Source organism: Geotrypetes seraphini, chromosome 3, assembly GCF_902459505.1.
Source record: "Geotrypetes seraphini chromosome 3, aGeoSer1.1, whole genome shotgun sequence".
Lineage (NCBI taxonomy): Eukaryota > Metazoa > Chordata > Amphibia > Gymnophiona > Dermophiidae > Geotrypetes > Geotrypetes seraphini.
Genome location: NC_047086.1, coordinates 83538441 through 83557988, shown reverse-complemented (window position 1 = coordinate 83557988; position 19548 = coordinate 83538441). Strand labels below are relative to the sequence as shown.

Below are 19548 nucleotides of genomic sequence, written 5' to 3'. Positions count from 1 at the left end.
AGGGAGAGAGAGAAGGGGCAGGGCAGATGATGATGGAATTGGGGAGAAGGAGGCAGAGCAGATGATGGAAGTGGGGAGAAGGGGGTAGATAATGGAAGTTGGGAGAACTTGTACCATCAGTGTCAGGAGCATGTGGGAATGAAGCAGCGGTGGTGAGGTGAGGGGGCAAGATAACGCGATGGAATAGGGGTGGAGGGAGAGAAGGGGCAGATGATGGAAGTGGGGAGAAGGGAGAGAAAGAAGAGGGCATACAAATGTCAGTTGAGAAGGGAGAGCAAATGCTGAATGGCAGTGGAGAAAGAGAACACATACTGGATGAAAGAGGGGATAAAGAAAAAGGGCATATGCTGGAGGGGGGAAGAAGAGAGTTAGTGAGATTAGTGAGATAGTGGAGGGGTTAAGGAAAGGGGTGGCAAACTGTGGGTAGACACAGTGAAAAGAGGGAAACTGAGGGCTGAATAGTAAGAGAGAATTTAATTTAGACAGAAGCAGAAAATAGAAAAGAGAGAGATGCCAGAGCATGGGGGAACGGGGGAAGAAGACAGAAATATCTGATCTAAGTGGAAGAAATGAGAAGAGAGAGGGGGAAAGGAAGGAGAGATGGAAGGAGAGAGATGCCAGACCATGAGGGGAACAGAGGGAAGAAGATGGATGCCAGACTAAGGGAGCAAGGGGAGGGCAGAAGGAGAAATGGAAAGATGGAAGGGGGATGGCAGACAGTTTCTGGAACGGGCAGACAGTGGATGGAAGGAAGAAAATGACAAGATGAGGAAAGCAGAAACTAGGAGACAAAGGTTGTTAGGTGCCATCAACTCGTGCTTGTGTCCTAGTCCAATGTTAGATGAATATTGGAGAAGAGCAAAGAATATCAAAACCCCCTATACCTTTGCTTCATCGACTACAGCAAAGCTTTTGACTGTGTGGATTACAGTAAACTATGGAGAACTCTAGTGCAAATGGGAATACACAAACACATAATTCAGCTGATAGAGAGTCTATATGAAAATCAAGATGACAAAGGTAGAAAAAAAAATATTTTTTAATTTTTTTGCTATAGGATAAAGTAGTATTGTAGCTGTGTTGATAAATGTTTATAAATAGAAAATGGAAATATGGTGATCGTTTTATTGGACTAATTTTAACACATTTTTGACTAACTTTCAGAGACCAAATTCACTTTCCTCAGGTCAGGCTAGGATACTGTAACAACAGTATACTTTACTGACCTAAGGAAAGAGGATTTGACCTCTGAAAGCTAATTTAAAAATGTATTAGTCCAATAAAATGGTATTATCTTATTTTCCATTTTTTGTTTTATTTTTATTTGTTAATTTGTAAAGTGATTTGTTATTTCTCTTTTTTCAAATTTACATCTGCTATCTTTATATTTTATTCAGTATTGGGGAATATGCACCACTGTTTCTTCACCCCCTAAACTGTCCCATTCCTTCGGTTTGTAGCACAAGCCAGCATGTTGAATAATCTGCACTGCTCCAATGGTCATATAATTCCTATGCCTGTGCTAAAAACCTCTTCTGTGCTTTTGTAAAAAGGGGAGTGGGGTATTAGTTTGTGATTACTTATTCCATACTGGGTGAGGGTGGTTCTGTGTCCTGTGTTTTGAAAGACATTGTTTTCTGTTAGCATTGACCAGCCTTGTTTGGCGAAATGCATCAGGCATGATTCCTGGGAGCACCTTGAATAAACCTGATTTGAATCTCCTTAATATCTGCCGATCTTCTTTTATTCCACGTTGGATTCTTTGGTGGACCGCTTGCTTTGTTGTTCTGTTACAATGTACAAGAGGAGTTACAGATTTGGTTGTTTACACATGCATATGGGTTAAAGTTGGACGACAGAGTGAGGCAGTTGAGAGGAGTTGCAAACTTGATTATTAATATAGACTTATGTTTCAGATAGTATTACAGCTTAACAATGCATTTGAACACTTTTATATACGTATGGAAAGAGTTCAGAGTTAAAGTCCTGGGCAAGTAGGTGGGAAGGGAAGGAAGGGGGGATTTGTTCAGAGATGTTTGGGGCTTGCATAGAACTAAAACTGTACACTGGCACTGGTGTGGTAATCTTTGTTGTTTGTTTTGAATTTTATAATAAAAGAAAAAATGAAATACAAGTGGAAATAAAGAAGCAAATAAGAAAAGAGGTAAATAAATGGGGTGGGAGGGGCATGGGTGGGGTGGGGCGCAGGTGGGGTGGGGTATGGGTGGGGCAGGACTAGAGGGCCCAGTGTACTTGTGTGTCTAGGGGCCTTCAAAGAATTAATCCTGCCCTGTCCACACGGTCTTTACTGTTGTATCTATGATAGCAAAAATGAATAATGTTATATGCTGTTGTATTGTAATGTTTCTTTATTACAGTAATTCCCTTGGATTCCCATATGTTTGTGGCCAGATGGAAAGGGCCAGTGGAAATAATACAGAGATTAAATGAAGTTGATTAGGATGTGTGATGAGAGGGGTAGAGAACAAACCTTTCATATTAATCTGTTGAAGGAATGGAAAGAAAGGGAAGTTCTATATTCTTGAGTTGAGCCAGAGGGTGAGGATGACCTGGGCCCACAAATCTGACCTCAAACAGGAAAGTACTGCTCAGATGTCAGAGGGACTGTCAAAGGGACAGAAAGAACAGCTGGAGGAAGTCCTGAGACAGTTTTCTAGCATACTATCATCCAGACCAGGACAGACAAAGATAGTTCAGCAGATGTTAACAAGTAGTATCTTCAGCGTGTTCTGGCACAGGCTCCTGCCCCAACCAACGATGGCCAAGCCGCCAGCATGGGCATTGTAAGCACTTAGGTGCCAATTTGAAAGCTCTACCCTCACTTTCCCTGAGGCAGCCACGAGGCAAAACACTTGGTCATCGTTGATTGGGGCCGGAGCCTGTGCCAGAACACGCTGAAGGTAAGTTTATTTACACTGCTACCTGTTAACATCTGCTACTAACTGTAGGACTGTGAAAATTGCTACTAACAGTTTGCAATCATTACTAACACTAGGAGTGCTATTATAACAGCCTGCAATTGAAAATTGTGACTAACAGTATTGCTATTTAAATAGTTGCTATGACATTAGCGCGAAGGAGGTTTTTATGCCGATGAAGTTATTCACTCTCTCTAGTTACAGAAGGGTTCCTTCCCTAAGGGTTCTGAGGCTTTTCCTCCTTTATCAGTTTGATGCGGCTTTCATTATTGTTCACGGCTTTTTTGTTTTTTTGGATGTGAAATTCTAGCTGTGTCAGCCTGGGCAACACCAAGTTAACTCCAGCGATGAAGAGCTCTCCGTCTTCTGACACCCTCCTGCTGCCTGTTAGGGAGTCCAGAATCTATACAAGGCCCGGCACTGGCGCTAGCTTAACTGATGCAGAGCCTTCGAGTCTATCAATCGTGAGGCCCTGTTGGTACCACCCCTCTGACATAAACGTGTCAAAGTAGGTGGAGCCTACAGAACCTTCCTGAGTGCATGGATGTGAAGCCTCTTTGGCAGAGGGGGGACATGCCGCTGGATAAAGGGGGGGGTGGGAGCCCCATGCCACATTCCCCCCACAAGCAGATCGTATACCCCTAGTAGTACGCATACTGAAAGTTGAGAAACACTGATCTATAACATCAGCTGAAGATTCAAACTGCTCTTATCCACACTCATTTGCACAGCACTTCTGTGTAGCAATACTATCCAAATAACTTTTCAATCACTTCACAGTACCACATATCCCAAATAGCACTGTCTTCTGAGAAAGGCCCCTCACTTCAGCTTTGGCTGCATCAGAAGGACAGATTATATTTCAAAATGCTGGAGTAAAAAAATGCAAGGTGGTGCCCAGAACTATAAAGATGTCAAATCCAACGAAGCAATATCAAAGCAGTAAAAATTAAAGAGACAGAACACCATGGGCTGGGTTCTTTGAAAAGTTGCAGAAAGTTAGGCACTGGCAGGCACCTAGATCAAACATTTTAATTGGTTATAAGTGGTGTAATAATTGGTCACACCATTAAAAAAAACAATTAAAAAGTGATTATTTTAAAAAAAATTAGGTGCAGCTAGACAACCTCTGGGATCAACGCCTGGGTCCATGGCACCTAGGGCTAGATTTTCTAAAAACTGCTAAAAAAAAACCTGATGGGTTGCTATCGCAGCCATTATAGTAGCAACTGTAAAAAAGCAAGGATTTGTCCAAAATACGGTCATGCATATGAGGTTGGCGGAGAGTAACAAAGACTCGCTAAATTTGAATGTGCCCATTGCCGGTTACAGTGATTGGCACATACACAGAATACACACAAAAAAAACCCCCCACAAGAACAGCAGGAGAGAGCCCAATCTCTCCAACCCGACACCCCCCAACTCCCCCCGGCAGCGGGAGAGTTGGCTATGCTCTCACACTAACATGCAACTCCCTCCCAATGCCTCCAAAGACCCCCCCCTTACCTTATTTTGGATGGCAGGCTGGAGGGATGCCTACTCCTTTCTGCCACCTGGCCCACCTCTTCAAAATGACAGTCCTTCCCCTCCTCGGTGCATCCAGGGAGGGATCTAAGACTCTGATTGGCCCATATGCATAAGGCCTTAAACAACCTGGGCCAATCAGAACATCAGGCCCCTCCCCGTTGCATCCCAGGATGCACTGGGAAGGGGAAGGCCCACCACTTTGAAGAGGCAGGCCAGCTGGTTGCAGGGAGTAGGCATCCCTTTGGCTAGCTATCTGAAAATAAGGTAAGGGGGAGTCATTGGAGACATGAGGAGGGGGTTGCTTGGTGGCAGGAGAGCGTGGGCAACTCTCCACTAATGAGGGGAGTTGGGGGGATGTAAGTTGGATGGGAGAGATTGGGCATTTCTCCCAATGCAGGCATGCATGGGGTGGGCGGGAGAGATTGGGCATCTCTCCTGCTGCCAAGAGGAAAGTGTGTGTTTGGGGGGGGGGTGTTGTTTGATAGTGGGAGACATTGGGCATCTCTCCCGTTGCCAGGCAGGGATGTCGGTTGGCGGCAGGAGAGACAGCATCTCTCCCGCTGCCGGTGGTGTGTGTTGGTTGGTGGTGGGAGAGAAAGTATCTCTCCCACTGCCAAAGAGAGCTATAATGCATTCAAACCACATGCCACAAGATGCATACAGAATAAGCCCCTCCCCTTCTGTGCATATCATAAAATATACAGAAAACAAGTAGGTTTAATCCAAAAATGCATTACATACAGTCTGAGAATTTAGACCATGGGGTTCTATAATTTGCAGATGATTATATCTCAAATAATAAGGGAACTCAGAAAGGTTATGGAAAGCCAACTGAAGGATATGTTTAATATATCCTTGAAACAAGATAGATTATATGGAATTGGAGTAGAGAAGATGTGGTCAGTGGCGTAGCAAGGGTGAGACGCACCTGGGGCGGTGGTGTCTCTCCCTGCCCTCGTCTCCACCCCCTTCTCCTTTCCCTCTGACACACGTCCACCACGTTCCCTTCCGCCACAAGCAACAAGAACTTCAACGTGTTCTTCGCAACCCCATCATCTCTCCCACTGATGTCACTTCCTATGTGTGGCACTCGGAAGTGACATTAGCGAGATAGATGATGTGGCACATTCACGTTGTTGCTCGTGACGGTGAGCAGCTAGAGATATGGGGAAGGGAAGGGGAGCATTCACGTGATGAGGGGAGGAGGGAGAAGAGGCGGGTGCAGAGAGGAGGAGGGATGCCAGCACCCCCATCAACATGGCATCCGGGGCGGACTGCCTCCCCTCTTACTACACTACTGGATGTGGTCCATCTTCTTAAATGTGGTAATAATGAAGAGGTGGGAAACTACAGGTCTGTAAAGTTCATCTTTGTAATGGGAAAAGTAATGGAGATGATAACTACAAAAAATGATAGTGAATTATTTATAGTCCAGTGAGGTGCAAGTTCCAAGGTAACATAGTTTTTACCAGAGGCAGATCGTGCCATGCAAATCTGATTAATTTATTTTTTTTGACAGAATGACCAGAGAACTGGATTGATGGAGTGCGCTGGATAAGATCTAATTGGTTTCAGCAACACCTTTGATACTGTTCCACAGCTCTATATGGCTTATCAATAAACTAAACAGCCTGATGGTGAGTTCCATGATGGCAAACCAGATTGAAATTTAGTTGACTGACAGAGTGATGATACATTGAGTTCATTAAAAAGAAAGACATGTGGGTAGCAGAGTGCCTCAAACGTTGGTCCTCAGTCCAAATCTGTCAAATAGCTTCACGAGACATATTTCTGAAGGGGTTACAAGGGAAATCTTGTGGATGGCATGAAGATCTGCAATAGAGTGGATATCCCTAAAGAGTGGACAAAATGTGAGGTGATCTACAAAGATCAGAAGATTAGAAACAACTTTTTACTCAAAGAAGTGCAAAACGATGCATTTAGAATAAAGAAATCCAAAGCAGTTGTACAAGGTGATGGTTCTCAGCCTAACCAATCAACTTCCCAAATTCTGAGCGTTATTTTGCCACTGTAGTGAAAAAAGTGTTATCTTATTTTGTTAAGTGCCAATTTGCTGAAACAAAATTCTATGTTTTGACATTGCTTCAGATCATTGATAGAACCATATCCACATCATTCTCTTCTTGGTTGAGCTGAGAACTTTTCAACACCCTCTCTAATGCAATTGGAGGGGCAAGGCAGATGCACAGAAATGAGAAGCAAGACTGAAAATTGCTTCCTGTGAAGTTGATCATAAGCAGTATTATTCAAATATGGCAGAAGTAACTATTCTGCAGTATTGAGCTACCATTGATTAGTCACGTCTGTGGTAAATTAAGGTATGGCAAAAACTTGATTTCTACTAAATATTAACTACGCCCTATACTGGATGCAGCAAAATTGATTGCAGCCTTGAAAATGAATATTTATTTATTTATTTATTTATTTATAGTAACTATGGAATGGGGAAAATCAGATAATAGATTAATTTTTCCCAGGTACAAAATTTCAATGTTCAATGGTTTTGATCATTAGATGTACTGTGTTTTTTGCCTACATTAAATTGTTAATAATAAAAATGGTTATTAGTCAATTAGTGCATGTGGTAATGATTGCAATAATTAGTGAGCCATCTCTAATGTACAAGTATTTCACCTTTGAATATTATATTTTAGCTGTTAGTATTTAATCCAACAGAATCAGGACTACCATATATACTCAAATATAAACTGATCCGAATATAAACCAATGTAACCTTTTTTCATCCAAAAAAGGCTGCCTCGAACATAAACCGGGGGGGGGGGTGTTTATATTCAAGTGCAGTTCTTGCAGCAGCCAATTAGCGAGTGACTCTGCATGGGCAGGAGTAAAGGAAGATCACTCCTGCTACGGTTCACTGCTGAACCATGAACCACCAGGGACTTAACAGGTGACTTAACAGGTACGTGGAGGGGCCAGGAGGGAGATAAAAGTTGTTTAAAGTCAGCTGGAGCAGGAGAAAAGAAGGATCCCTCCTGTCCCGACTTACTGCTGGACAATTGATGTAGGCAGCTGTCCAGGCCTACCTCGGTAATGAGACCTCGAACGCTATATACTGGTTTCAATAAGTATATATTTATTTAGTCAATCAGTAACAGCTTACAGGAATAAATCATTTAGCATATAGCGTAACAGAAGGTGATCTCCAGGCCTTGAGATCCTCTGATGTCTGTTCTGACCTCTCCCTTCTAAAGGCCTGGTTTTTATACATTTCTTAGTGGCCAACACCACGTTGGCCTAGATCACATGATACCTCCTTATTGGCTATTTTCCTATGCACTACTGCCTAACTACATTCATTTATTGGCTGGTTCACCTGCGTCATGTTATATGTTTCCCTTAAGACCTAACCTATTCCCCGAAATGTCTGTTTCCGAACCATATTAGTATTTCCGAGCACAAGACCCCCCTCCCAACTGCAAATATCTCCGACACTTACTATTAGATGATATTTCTTGTGAATTCTATCTTCTGAGAATTCTGTCTTCTGACCATGGTCTGTTTATCTCTTCATGGTATCTGGCTGGGCGGGCCTTGGTGTAAAACCACAGCATACCCACAGCCTCAGGACCTGTTGCTTTTTCTCTAGTTTTACTGCTACAGTAGCTAATTGAACTTAAAAACAGCACATTTCCCCATCTTTGCATGCTCTTTAGTCAATGATGTGAAATATCTTTTCACAGCTAATCTACTGTTTCCATCAGCTGCAGAGATAAGATACTAGTTGCAGGTGGAGAGAAAGGTTTTTGTAGAGAGAACAGTTTCTGTGAGCTTATGGTTTTTCCTTATCCCACTTCACCTGGCTGGTTTAATAATGTCAGGACTTACAGGGATCCTTCAGAACTCCCATGCTTTTTCTTCTTTCCATCTCCCTCCTCCTCTCACCACCAGGGACTTAACAGATACGCGGAGGGGGAGGGAGGGAGATATAAGTTGTTTAAAGTCAGCTGGAGCAGGAGACAGAAGGGATCCCTCCTGTCCCGGCCTACCGCTGGACCACCAGGGTCTTAACAGGTACGCGGAGGGGATGGGAGGGAGATAGAAGTTGTTTAAAGCTGGCAAGGGCAGGAGATGGAAGGAATCCCTCTTGTCCTGGCCCACCGCTGGCCCACCAGGGATTTAAAAGGTATGGGGGCGAGGTGGCGGGAGGGAGATAAAAAGTGTTAAAGTTGACTGTGGCAGGAGACAGAAGGGATCGCTCCTGTCCCAGCCCACTGCAGGACCACCAATTCTTATTGCAGGCCTGGCAAAGGCTTGTAACAGGTTTGGGAGGGAGGCAAGTCAGCGCTGACCCAAATATAAAGCAAGACCCCTATTTTGGGGTCATTTTTGGGCCCAAAAATCTTGGTTTATATTCAAGTATATATGGTATTTTAGAAAGTTGAAAGTAGATCTTTAAGCTTCTTTAAATCTTTGAGTAAAATCTCCATGACAACTTTTTATGCTACCTGAAACCAATTATTATTTAAGCAGACTTGCTGTGCCAGATTTGTTCTAATAAGGTTTTATAATTCTCTGAGAGCAAATGCCACAAGCAAGGGAAGTCACACATTTAGCTGAGATCTCATTAAACTAATGAAAAGTATAAGGTCTTTTTGTCATTAAAAGGTTATTGAAAATGTTGAGTACAGTTCAAATATTGTTCATGATGATTTGATGTCCTTCATTAATAAGTTAATGGAGTACTGAAAAATGGAAGTCTGTTGAAAGAATGATGCCATCATTTACAATCATTTTGACCTTTAGTCCTTTCTGATGGCTGTAGAAGTTGCCAAGCTAAAATTACCACAATATAGCATGAACTTGTGACATTTGGGTATGTGAGCCACAATCTGTCATTCTTATATTAATGCATCAAAGTGACGCTCTTTCTATACCTTCAGTGCAGGTGGTTGCACTTGACATGAAGCATATAATTGATAATATTCTAATTCTATTCAGAAGTCTTTTTATGATCTGGTTTCAGTGAGAACCTTCTTGTTAAAGCATACCTGTAAATGTCCATAATATGTTTATTTTTCCTTTTTTTATAATCGACATACAAATGAATAGAGAGTGTGGGAAATAGTGCAGTGCAGTATCTGTCAAACCTCTTAGAAACTTTGAGATTGTCCTAGTTTTTAAATTAGGTATTTATACAATATACTGCCTATCAAGGTTATCTAAGCAGTTTATAATGAGGTACTCAAACATTCCCCCTATCTATCCCAGTGAGCTCACAATCTATCTAACGTACTTGGGGCAATGGCGGATTGAGTGACTTGCCTAAGGTGACAAGGAACAGCGCGGCGTTTGAACCCAGTATGGTGCAGAGGCTGTATTTCTAACCACTAAGCCACTCTTTCTGCTTTAAAGAGGGAAAATAGCCATTCTTATGGACTGAACTACAGTTTATTAAAACATACAATCTAAATTATAACAGGGGCAATAGAGGTCATAATCCCCCTAATTCTAGAAAGTTCTCTGCCCAAATTTGTGACTAGTACACAGAGTTGTGCAAGCAATATGGTCCAATGCGCACATAATTTACTATTGAACTGATAATTGGCATTAACAAACAATAATAGGCTATAATTGTCCTTAATTGACATTAATTGACATCTATTAACAGTTACCCATGTATCTTCCCTTTGAGTGCTCAAATTCCAGAGTTTACAAATCCAAGGGAGGTGTAGACCTGGAAGGGGGTTCGGTGGGTGAGGGGCATTTCAGACAGTTACATGTGCAGGTTATTGAATATTAACATTTACATGTCTAACTGCCTACATTTAGGTGTGAATATTTACACCAGCCGTTGAGCTAGCATAAGTGTTTGTACCTAATGTTAGCTGTGTACCCATAATCAAAGCTGGTTTTAGACATATCTAAAACCAGCTTAGCCTTTCCCCTGCCTCTAAACACATAGAGCAAAAAGAGGCGTTTTTAGAGGAGGGGAAAGGGCGGGAGGTGGGCTGACCCACACCTAGGCGTACAGCAGGTATAACCAAAAGTTAAGACAGGTTACCTAGTCGGTACTTATACGTGCTGAAAAAGGGGCCGCTGAGCTGATGGCGGCTGGCGCAATCAGCTCAGCGGCCCGGCAACCTACTCACCCCCCCCCCCCACCGTAACCTTTGGGGCAGGAGAGATGCCTCATCCCCCCTGCCGCAATAGCACTTGGGATCGCTAAAGCGGCAGGAGAGATGACCCATCTCTTCTGCAGCGATCCACCCCTCCCCCAATCCGATTGGGCCAGAAGAGAGCCCAAGCCCTCCTGGTCCTGCTGACAACGATCGGGGCAAGAGGGAGCCCAAGCCGGTTGGCTCAGGCGCCTCAGACCTGGCTGCTCCTTCAACTCAGGACTGGCTTCTCCTTCGCCTAAAAGCCCTTGTTTTGGGCGTTTGGGACTTTTTTTAGGTTGATTATATGGTATAAGTTTAGACGTACTGGTGGTCTGGGCATTTAAACAGCTGAACGTAGAGGCAGGCCATTATTTTTTTTTAAAAAAACCTCCTTTTGGACATTATTTTTGATAATGGACATTTTCCCTGATTCTACTTTCAATGTTTAAGGCATTAGGCCAAAAGGGGACTTAGACGTTTTGTTTTTTTTATTATGCCCCTCCACGACTCTCCCTATAGAGTGGGCTAGTATTTTGGATTGTTTTGAGTGGGATATATGAGTGGATCAATCCTTAGACACTATATATAAACATTCAGATCTTTGATGGATTTTTCATAATAAATTTGTTTATCAAAAAACTGAAATATTAAATATTTTTTTAAATCATATAAGACGAACAACATATATATATTGAAGAGAGAAAATATGATGTATGGTAGAGGACTTATAGGGCTCCTTATATGAAGGTATGCTAGCGTTTTTAGTTCATGCACCGGATTAGCGCCTGCTCAAGAGGAGATGGTAGCGGCTAGCGCGTGGGGCATTTTAGCGCACGCTATTCTGCGCGTTAAGACCCTAACACATCTTTGTAAAAGGAGCCCATAGAGTGCTTTCATTAGGGGCACTTAATTTGAGACACCATCAACGGAGCTTTTGGTTTCACACAAATAGGCTCCCATTACTGATAGACGCTGCTCCATTTCAAAGTGATCTTATTTTGGATTGTTCTCCTCAGTCAATCATTGACTATATTTGCCAGTTTGGGGTATAGCTCAATAATTTTGCATGGCATTTTCTCCAGAAATTTGTTGAATCCTTTCTCAAATCTTGTTATGTTAGTCACTTTAACCATTCTCTCCAGCAAGCAATAGATTCCACAGCTTTATTATACACTGCATACAAAAAAAATCTATGATTTCTTTTCAGTTTGCTGATTGTTAGTTTCATTGAATTTCCTCTTGTTCTTTTGTTGTTTGACAGGTTGAAAAACTGTGCCCTATTTAACTGTTCCACCCTACTCAATTTTTATAAACTTCTATCATATCCTCTATCTGGCCTTTTCTACAGGATGAAAAGCTCTCTAACCTGTTTAGTTTCTCTCCACAAAGGAAGTGTTTCTTATCATTTTTGTCACCTTTCTCTGAACCGTTTCCAGTTGTGCTATACTCTTTTCGATAATGGTGTAACCAGATTTTCACACAACACTCAAGGTATGGATACATCAGGACCCTTCACGGAAGCTTATTAATATATTTAGTTTTGTTCTCCATTCTGTTCTGGATAATCCCTAATATTCCATTTGGTTGCTTTAGCAGCTGAGACGCACTGGGCTGAAATTTTCACTGTAATTTGGTTCACTCACATGTGCAAACATGCTATTTACATGTGCAAATGTCAGACCAGCCTTTCAAAAATTACCTCCACGGTATAATAAATTGATAAAGAAGGGGTAGACAGTATTTGGCATTATTACTGCATTATTTATAAAGCCCATGGTTAATATAAGATCTCTATTTAATTTATCTGTGTTTACCTTCTAGGAAATTGAAGATTACAGATGTGGAAACTTGCATATTTGATGAGTGCAGTTCTTTTACTTATGTAAAATTAATGAATTTAAACAGCATTAACAACCATTAATTCACAAAGAACTATGTAGTAAAAATTAATATTTAAGGATTAGTTCACATGGGATCAGCAAAGCCTTTTCCCAAAGCTAACATATATACATATATATAATTTTTTTTTTTTTTAAATCTGGTGTAAAGGCCAAATCAATAATTAAAATGAACCATTTCTGGTTTCTTCAATATATTAAGAAAGTAAGTTAAGTAAGTAAAGACTGTGGATGAAGTTTCAGCAGTGCTCTTTTAAGCACACAGCAAATCCAGTTTTAGAATACTTCAGGTCCCATGTATGAAAAAAAAGTGCTGTATATTGTGCAAAACAAGGTCCTTTTGCAAGGGGAGACGTGGTCCTGTGGTTACAGCTGCTGCCTCAGCACCCTGCGGTTGTGAGTTCAATCCCAGCCTGCTCCCTGTGATCCTGGGGCAAGTCACTCAGCCTTCCTTTAGCCCAGTTACCATAGTAAGATTGTGAGCCTGCTGGAATAGGTAGGAAAATAATCCAGAGTACCTGATTGCTGTTCAATGTGGACGGTGCTGATGGCCTGCAATAGTGGCCTGTCGCCCGACGGCTTCAATAGTGGCTTGTCGTCTTTACTATTCATCTGTATTAATCTCGCTCCTGAGGAAGGTGTCGAAACGGAGCTCTGTCGAGTGGAGACTTCTATAGACTACACAATTCCAAATGAAGCTAAGTATTTTGAGTTTAAGGACTTTGTATGTGCAAACAGCTTTTGGACAAATTTTAATGAATTTTCATATGAATTGCCAAAGAAGGCACAATCTTTAATCAATGGAACTATTGCTTTTGTCATGAACTACATTTATTAACTTTTTCTATTTTTGATGTTTTACTGCATGATCAATTTTCACATGGACTTTTCATGCTTATAGGTTTTCATGGGAATAAGACATAATTCATGGACTGGGGTCAACCTGATAGCTTTTTAAGTGTTTGCACCTGCACTTTATAACTTTTTCTAAGCTTTTTTATGCATATTTTTTAGCACTTTATTTTCTAGCACCTTAGCACTTTATATTTTTTTAGTCTTGGGAGATATTTAATGGTCAGTTCCAATGGAGAAAATGTTTGTTGAAATTTATATATACATGGACAATGTGATATATGAGGCAGTCCTTATTTAGACTTAAGGTCTAGTGCTAGTCACTAATGAGTTTCTGCCTGAGCCAAATAATCTCTTGTGTGGTATCACCAAGGCTTATACTGATGTCCATTATTTAAAGACAGTTTTACTGTTTCTTTATTCTCCAAACATTTTTTCCATGAGAACTGGAGTTCTGTCCAGTTTTTTCTTGGGAACTTAGTTTTGATTTTATTGGCAGATTATTCTTTAGGGTTATAGTTGTTGAGCTATTTAATGTATTGTAAACCATTTTGGATGAATCTCTTCATGAAAAGGCAATTAATACATCCAAATAAATGGATAAATAAGATTCTTTAAAAAAAAAATCTTTATTCATTTTCAAATTGAACAACAAGTGCACAAAAATACATTATACAAGTAATTCCAATATAGCACTATAATATCTAACACATAAAAACCTAGTAATGTAATAACACTCACCCAACCACCCACCCTTCATCTCATTCTAACAAAGCATCAGAATACAAGCTTTTAATAAGTAATTAATAATAATAAGTATGATGCCCTATCACATTGATGTTATGCTCTGAAAGTTGTACTTGAACATATGTAAACATAGAGATTTTATATTCTACAAGGTTTTAGCAGGTTCAAGAAACATAGGGGCAAATTCTATAAGAAGCGCCCAAAAGTTAGGTGCTGATATAGGCGGTTCAAGTAAAATTAGGTGCTGTTTAGTGAATCACGCTGAACGGCACCTATTTTGGAGGCGCCCAATAAATAGGCCAGCTCTAGGCACAAATAAAAGTTAGGCGGCCATGCGAGCGCTTAAGCACGCTTAAAAGCAGCAATTCTATAACAAGGCGCCTAACACGAAGCCACGCCCACACCTAACATGCATAGCGCCTATGTTTTGGAAGGACGCCTAAATTTTTAGAGGCGCCTTGTGTGACCAGCCAGACCTTTCCCCAGTTCAGATTCCAGTTAAGTCAGAAAAGAAGAGAGTAATAAAGAAAACCCGGGGAGGAATTGGAAAAGGACAGGCTGGGTTTGAGCTGAATAATTCCAGTAACCACCAGGGGAGCCCAAGAGGTCCTTGGATCTCAGCCAGATCTGAGCAAGCAGGGCGTTGCCCTTGGGAATATAAGCCTGGCCCAGTCAGTAAGAAAACAGGCCAGCTAGGGAGGAAGTTTGGGTCTTTCCTCCCTAAAAACCCTGAGGAACCGGACAGGGACAACAAACCCCAACCGATGGAGCTAGATAATTGTGCACAGCCTGAAGAGGTGACTTCCTTACAGGAACCTATGGATTTTCAGGAGGCTTGTGCTAGTGTGAATGACTATCAGCCTGAACCAATGCAAGTGAATTGGAATGTAAGCCACAAGCAGTGAGTGTTTTGTTTTTCTTTACTGTTTGTAGGCTGAGAAGCTGGCTTTTGAATATTGTTTTGGGGTGAAAGCTGGGAGAGAATGAGGGAGAGGTTTTTGCTGATATCTGGGTGGGAATTTGAAGCCTGAAGGAAGGCCCATACTTGTGCAGAACCTGATATTCTCTCTCCTGTTTCCTGGCAGCCATATTAGGTGATTGCCAGAGGCTTTCCTATTTTTGTTTTGTGATTTGAATGAAAGACTACTATTTTTGTGGACTAAACCAAGTTATTGTTATAAAGCAGACCCATAAGCTCTCTGGAGAGCTGAGGCCTCATTATTGGAAGAGGCTGAAGAACAGTAAAGAAAAGAAAGTTTAATGCTAGTTTGATTAACTGCATCTGCTGTCTGTTTTTGCCTTTTTTTTTTTTGGACTTTGAGAAGTTGCTGTTTGCTTTGCTGGTGGTTAATTGAATGCTACACAGAATTCTGACTGAAGTTCATAAAGTATTGAAAGCATTCAGCCACATGTTAATGAACTGAGTAAACTGAACTATTTGTATGAACTTATTGAGTGCTGTGACTTTATTTTGGGTTTTGTTTTTTTATATATTACAAAGACCCAGTCCTGCAGGGTGACTCCAGTCCGGGTCACACGCAAGGGTGTTATTTGGTGTAGTCATCAGGACTTCAGTGAAACCCATCTCTGGGTTCACACTGGTGGCCACATTAATTGGTATCAGGAGTGGGATTATTGCACCTCCTGCAGGACACTGTTAAGCACTGCATTTGGAAAAAAAAAAAAAAAAAAAAAAAAAAAAAAAACGTTTTTCTTTTGGCTTTTTCAATTTTGGACTTGGGGCTAGAGAAGGCATATTTAGCTTCCTGTTTAATTTTGATTTTTGAACTATGGACTAATTTGTCTGGATTAAAGTATTTGAGCCCCAGAAATCCTAATCATCCACTTGGAGGAGGAGTCCTTAACCGGAAGTGTGGAGGAAGTGCCAAGTACCTCTTGAGAAGACCTGTATGGGGATTCAGTTCAACGGTGGAGGCGGAGAGCACCAGATCGTGGTTCCAGTGCGGCATACAGAGGGTTTCAAAGAAGCCGGACCAGGGTTCCAGCTTCGGATCCAGAAGAACCGGGTTCCAGTAGGACAAGCCGTGCGGAGAGCGACTGGGGGCCAAGGAGGCCCAAGACCCAAAGGCGCAGACTCTCCAGTACTATCGGTAAGAGTACCTAGGCTGGGGGAGCCTGCTAAGGGGAGGAACAAGGGTACCAAGAAGCCACACTTGGGTTCCTTTTCTTTTTGTTTGCCTTTCAGGTCCCGATTATGGAACAAGCCCAGATACTGGCAGCATTGGCTGGGGAGCGGCAGAGACAAGCTGAAGAACTAAAAGGCCTATTAAGATCAAGTGAGGAGCGGTGGCAAGCCAGCCAGGACACTATGTTACGGCAACACGGCGAGTTAATGGTGACCATGCAGGAGCAGGCCAAGATATTCGCCCAGATCCTACAGCAGTCCACTACTCAGCCAATGAGGCCGGAAACTCCAAGTATAGTATCACCCACAATGGTGGGCGCAAATCAATTGACAAACCTTAATTTGTGCAAAATTGGACCCGGAGATGCCCCGGATGATTTTTTGGCCTCATTTGAGCGGATAGCGGTGGCGGCAGGATGGCCTAGGGAGCAATGGGTGGTGAGGCTGTTACCCTGTTTAGCTGGTGAGTCCCTAGCCGCATTCCAAACCCTGGGCCCTGAACATGCGGACAGCTACCTCACGGTGAAAGCCCATATTTTGGACTATCTGGGGTATACCAACGAGCACTACCGTCAGAGATTTAGGGCCACACAGATGTTACCTTCAGAAAGGCCCAAAGCCCTCCTTCAGCGAATCACTAAGCTAGCGGAGAAGTGGCTATTGCCTTGCTTGAACGATGCAAGGGCCCTTTTTGCTGAGGTATTAAAGGAACAGCTGTTGGAGGCTGTTCCTAAGAATCTAAAATTATGGGTGAAAAGACAGAATTGCAAAACACTGGGGCAGGTCTTAGAGGTTGCCGAGGCCTACATTGACTCCCAGGAACCCGTAGGGGAAGGCTCAGGGGGCATACCGGGGTATTCTCTTAGACAGAGTCCTGGGGATCAAAATAAAAAAAACCCGTTAAAGGATCCTGCTCTGCCCGCACCTAGGCCTATCACACAGGGAAATCAAAGAAAGTGTTATCGGTGCGGGAAGATAGGACATACTCAACGGATGTGTAGAGAGAGAAGGGATTTTGTGATTAAGCGAGTCACCGATAGGGCAGATACGTCGAAGAGCCAGGTCCCGGTATGGGTAGCGGGGAAAAAAATAATGGCCTTACTGGATACAGGGGCGGAACAATCCGTGATTTCACGCCAAATGTGGAAACAAATTGAGTGCCCTCCCTTTAGAAAAGAGGGGTTAAATGAAGTGGCCGTCCGATGTGTGCATGGGGATGCTAGACGATATCCTCTTACTAACATATCGTTAGAACACAATAGGGAGAAATATAATCTTCCAGTGGCGGTTGTGCAGTCATGCCCTTTCCCCGTGATTCTAGGCAGAGATTGGCCCGGATGGGAGAAGAAGGGAAGGCTAGCTAGACCGTGGGGGAATAACTCTCTAACCAAATCTCAATATTCTGCTAAATGTGTGTTGGGAACTCAGGTTAAGGGTGGATGCTATTCCAATAGGGAAGGTTGGAAAAGGAGACAGTCTTCTTTTACATCCGGTAGACCCGGGTGGCGGCCTACACTTAGGTGGGTACCCCTGTCAGAGAAGGCTAAGGTCCCCACACAAGCATACTCAAAAGCAGCAGGCTTTGACATTTATGCGGCCTATGAGCAGATAGTGCCAGCTAAAGGCAGAGCGACATTGAAAACGGATATTCAGGTGGCCCCTCCCCCGGGCTCCTATATAAGAATAGGTCCGCGGTCAGGCCTGGCAGCGGAACACTCTCTTGACGTAGCTGCGGGAATAATTGACCCTGATTATAGGGGAAATGTCGGGGTTTTATTAGTAAACCACGGGAATTCGGATTACCAGGTTCATCCTGGAGAAAAAATTGCCCAGTTGATATGTGAGCGGATCTGGTTTCCTAAGTTGGAACGCTGGGAACACCTAAAAGATACCAGTAGAGGGGAAAAGGGATTTGGATCTTCTGACAGGAGGGTCACGAACAATCCGCAAACATTTGTTCGTGATTTCGCAGGGGAAAACTTACAGGAAGAGTTGCAAGCTATTACCTTAGAACATGACACTAGGAAGCAAGTTACAGAAGAAATGGGGAATTTACGGCAGGAAATAGCTGCTCTGAAAAATGAAGTACAAGTGAGGACTAAGACTCAGGAGGCTCGTTGGAAAGAGGAGTTGGCCACTGTACACGCACAATGGGTAGATGAGGGCATTAAAAGTAATACGAAACGAAGTCAGGATAATAGTGAACTTTTGTCCAAACTAGGTGAGACCCTAAAACAAGAAATATCCGCACAAACACAGCGTCATTCTCACTCAATTGAGGAATCTCTAGATCAGGTAAAATCCCAGTTGAGGGAATTAGAATCTAAGACATCTAATAGTCACGCTCAGCAACAAGAGTTGCAGTCCCAATTTAAGAAGATTCAAACCTCACATGAACTTTGGGCTACTGAAGGGATGGAACCTGATAGCTTAGCCAAGCAGGGTCGGAATAATAAGAGCCAGTTAGAACAGCAAGCTATCCAGCTAGGCACAGTAGCTGACTCAGTGAAACGTGTGGGTGGTAGTGTGAATAATTTGCAAGAACAAATACAAGAACGAGTGGAGGAAATAGCCCAGGTCCTTACGGCCATCACAGTAAGGGTGGAAGGATTAGAAGGGTCTGAAGCGTGCCAACCACAAGTGGTCAAAAATCCTGAGCCTGCTGTGCTTCACTGGCCAGAGGATTTTGAGAATCTGTGTGCAGATCCCCGACCAGAGGAGAAAAGATTTCGAAATAGGAGACACAAATAAGGCTGACCTATGGAGTTTTTTTTTTTTTGCCCCTTTCTTCACTTACGGGTGCTTATAGGGATAAGCACCATTTAACGGTGGGGGTATGTGACCAGCCAGACCTTTCCCCAGTTCAGATTCCAGTTAAGTCAGAAAAGAAGAGAGTAATAAAGAAAACCCGGGGAGGAATTGGAAAAGGACAGGCTGGGTTTGAGCTGAATAATTCCAGTAACCACCAGGGGAGCCCAAGAGGTCCTTGGATCTCAGCCAGATCTGAGCAAGCAGGGCGTTGCCCTTGGGAATATAAGCCTGGCCCAGTCAGTAAGAAAACAGGCCAGCTAGGGAGGAAGTTTGGGTCTTTCCTCCCTAAAAACCCTGAGGAACCGGACAGGGACAACAAACCCCAACCGATGGAGCTAGATAATTGTGCACAGCCTGAAGAGGTGACTTCCTTACAGGAACCTATGGATTTTCAGGAGGCTTGTGCTAGTGTGAATGACTATCAGCCTGAACCAATGCAAGTGAATTGGAATGTAAGCCACAAGCAGTGAGTGTTTTGTTTTTCTTTA

The 19548-nt window shown here is 42.7% G+C and overlaps 1 protein-coding gene across 1 annotated transcript; it reads left to right on the top strand.

The window, feature by feature from the left end:
* The first annotated feature begins 15422 nt into the window (after positions 1-15422).
* Positions 15423-19000, top strand: LOC117357181. Its single transcript, XM_033937550.1, has one exon. It carries the CDS (start codon positions 16319-16321, stop codon positions 18998-19000), a length of 2682 nt encoding a protein of 893 aa, XP_033793441.1. The 5' UTR covers positions 15423-16318.
* The last annotated feature ends 548 nt before the right edge of the window (positions 19001-19548 follow it).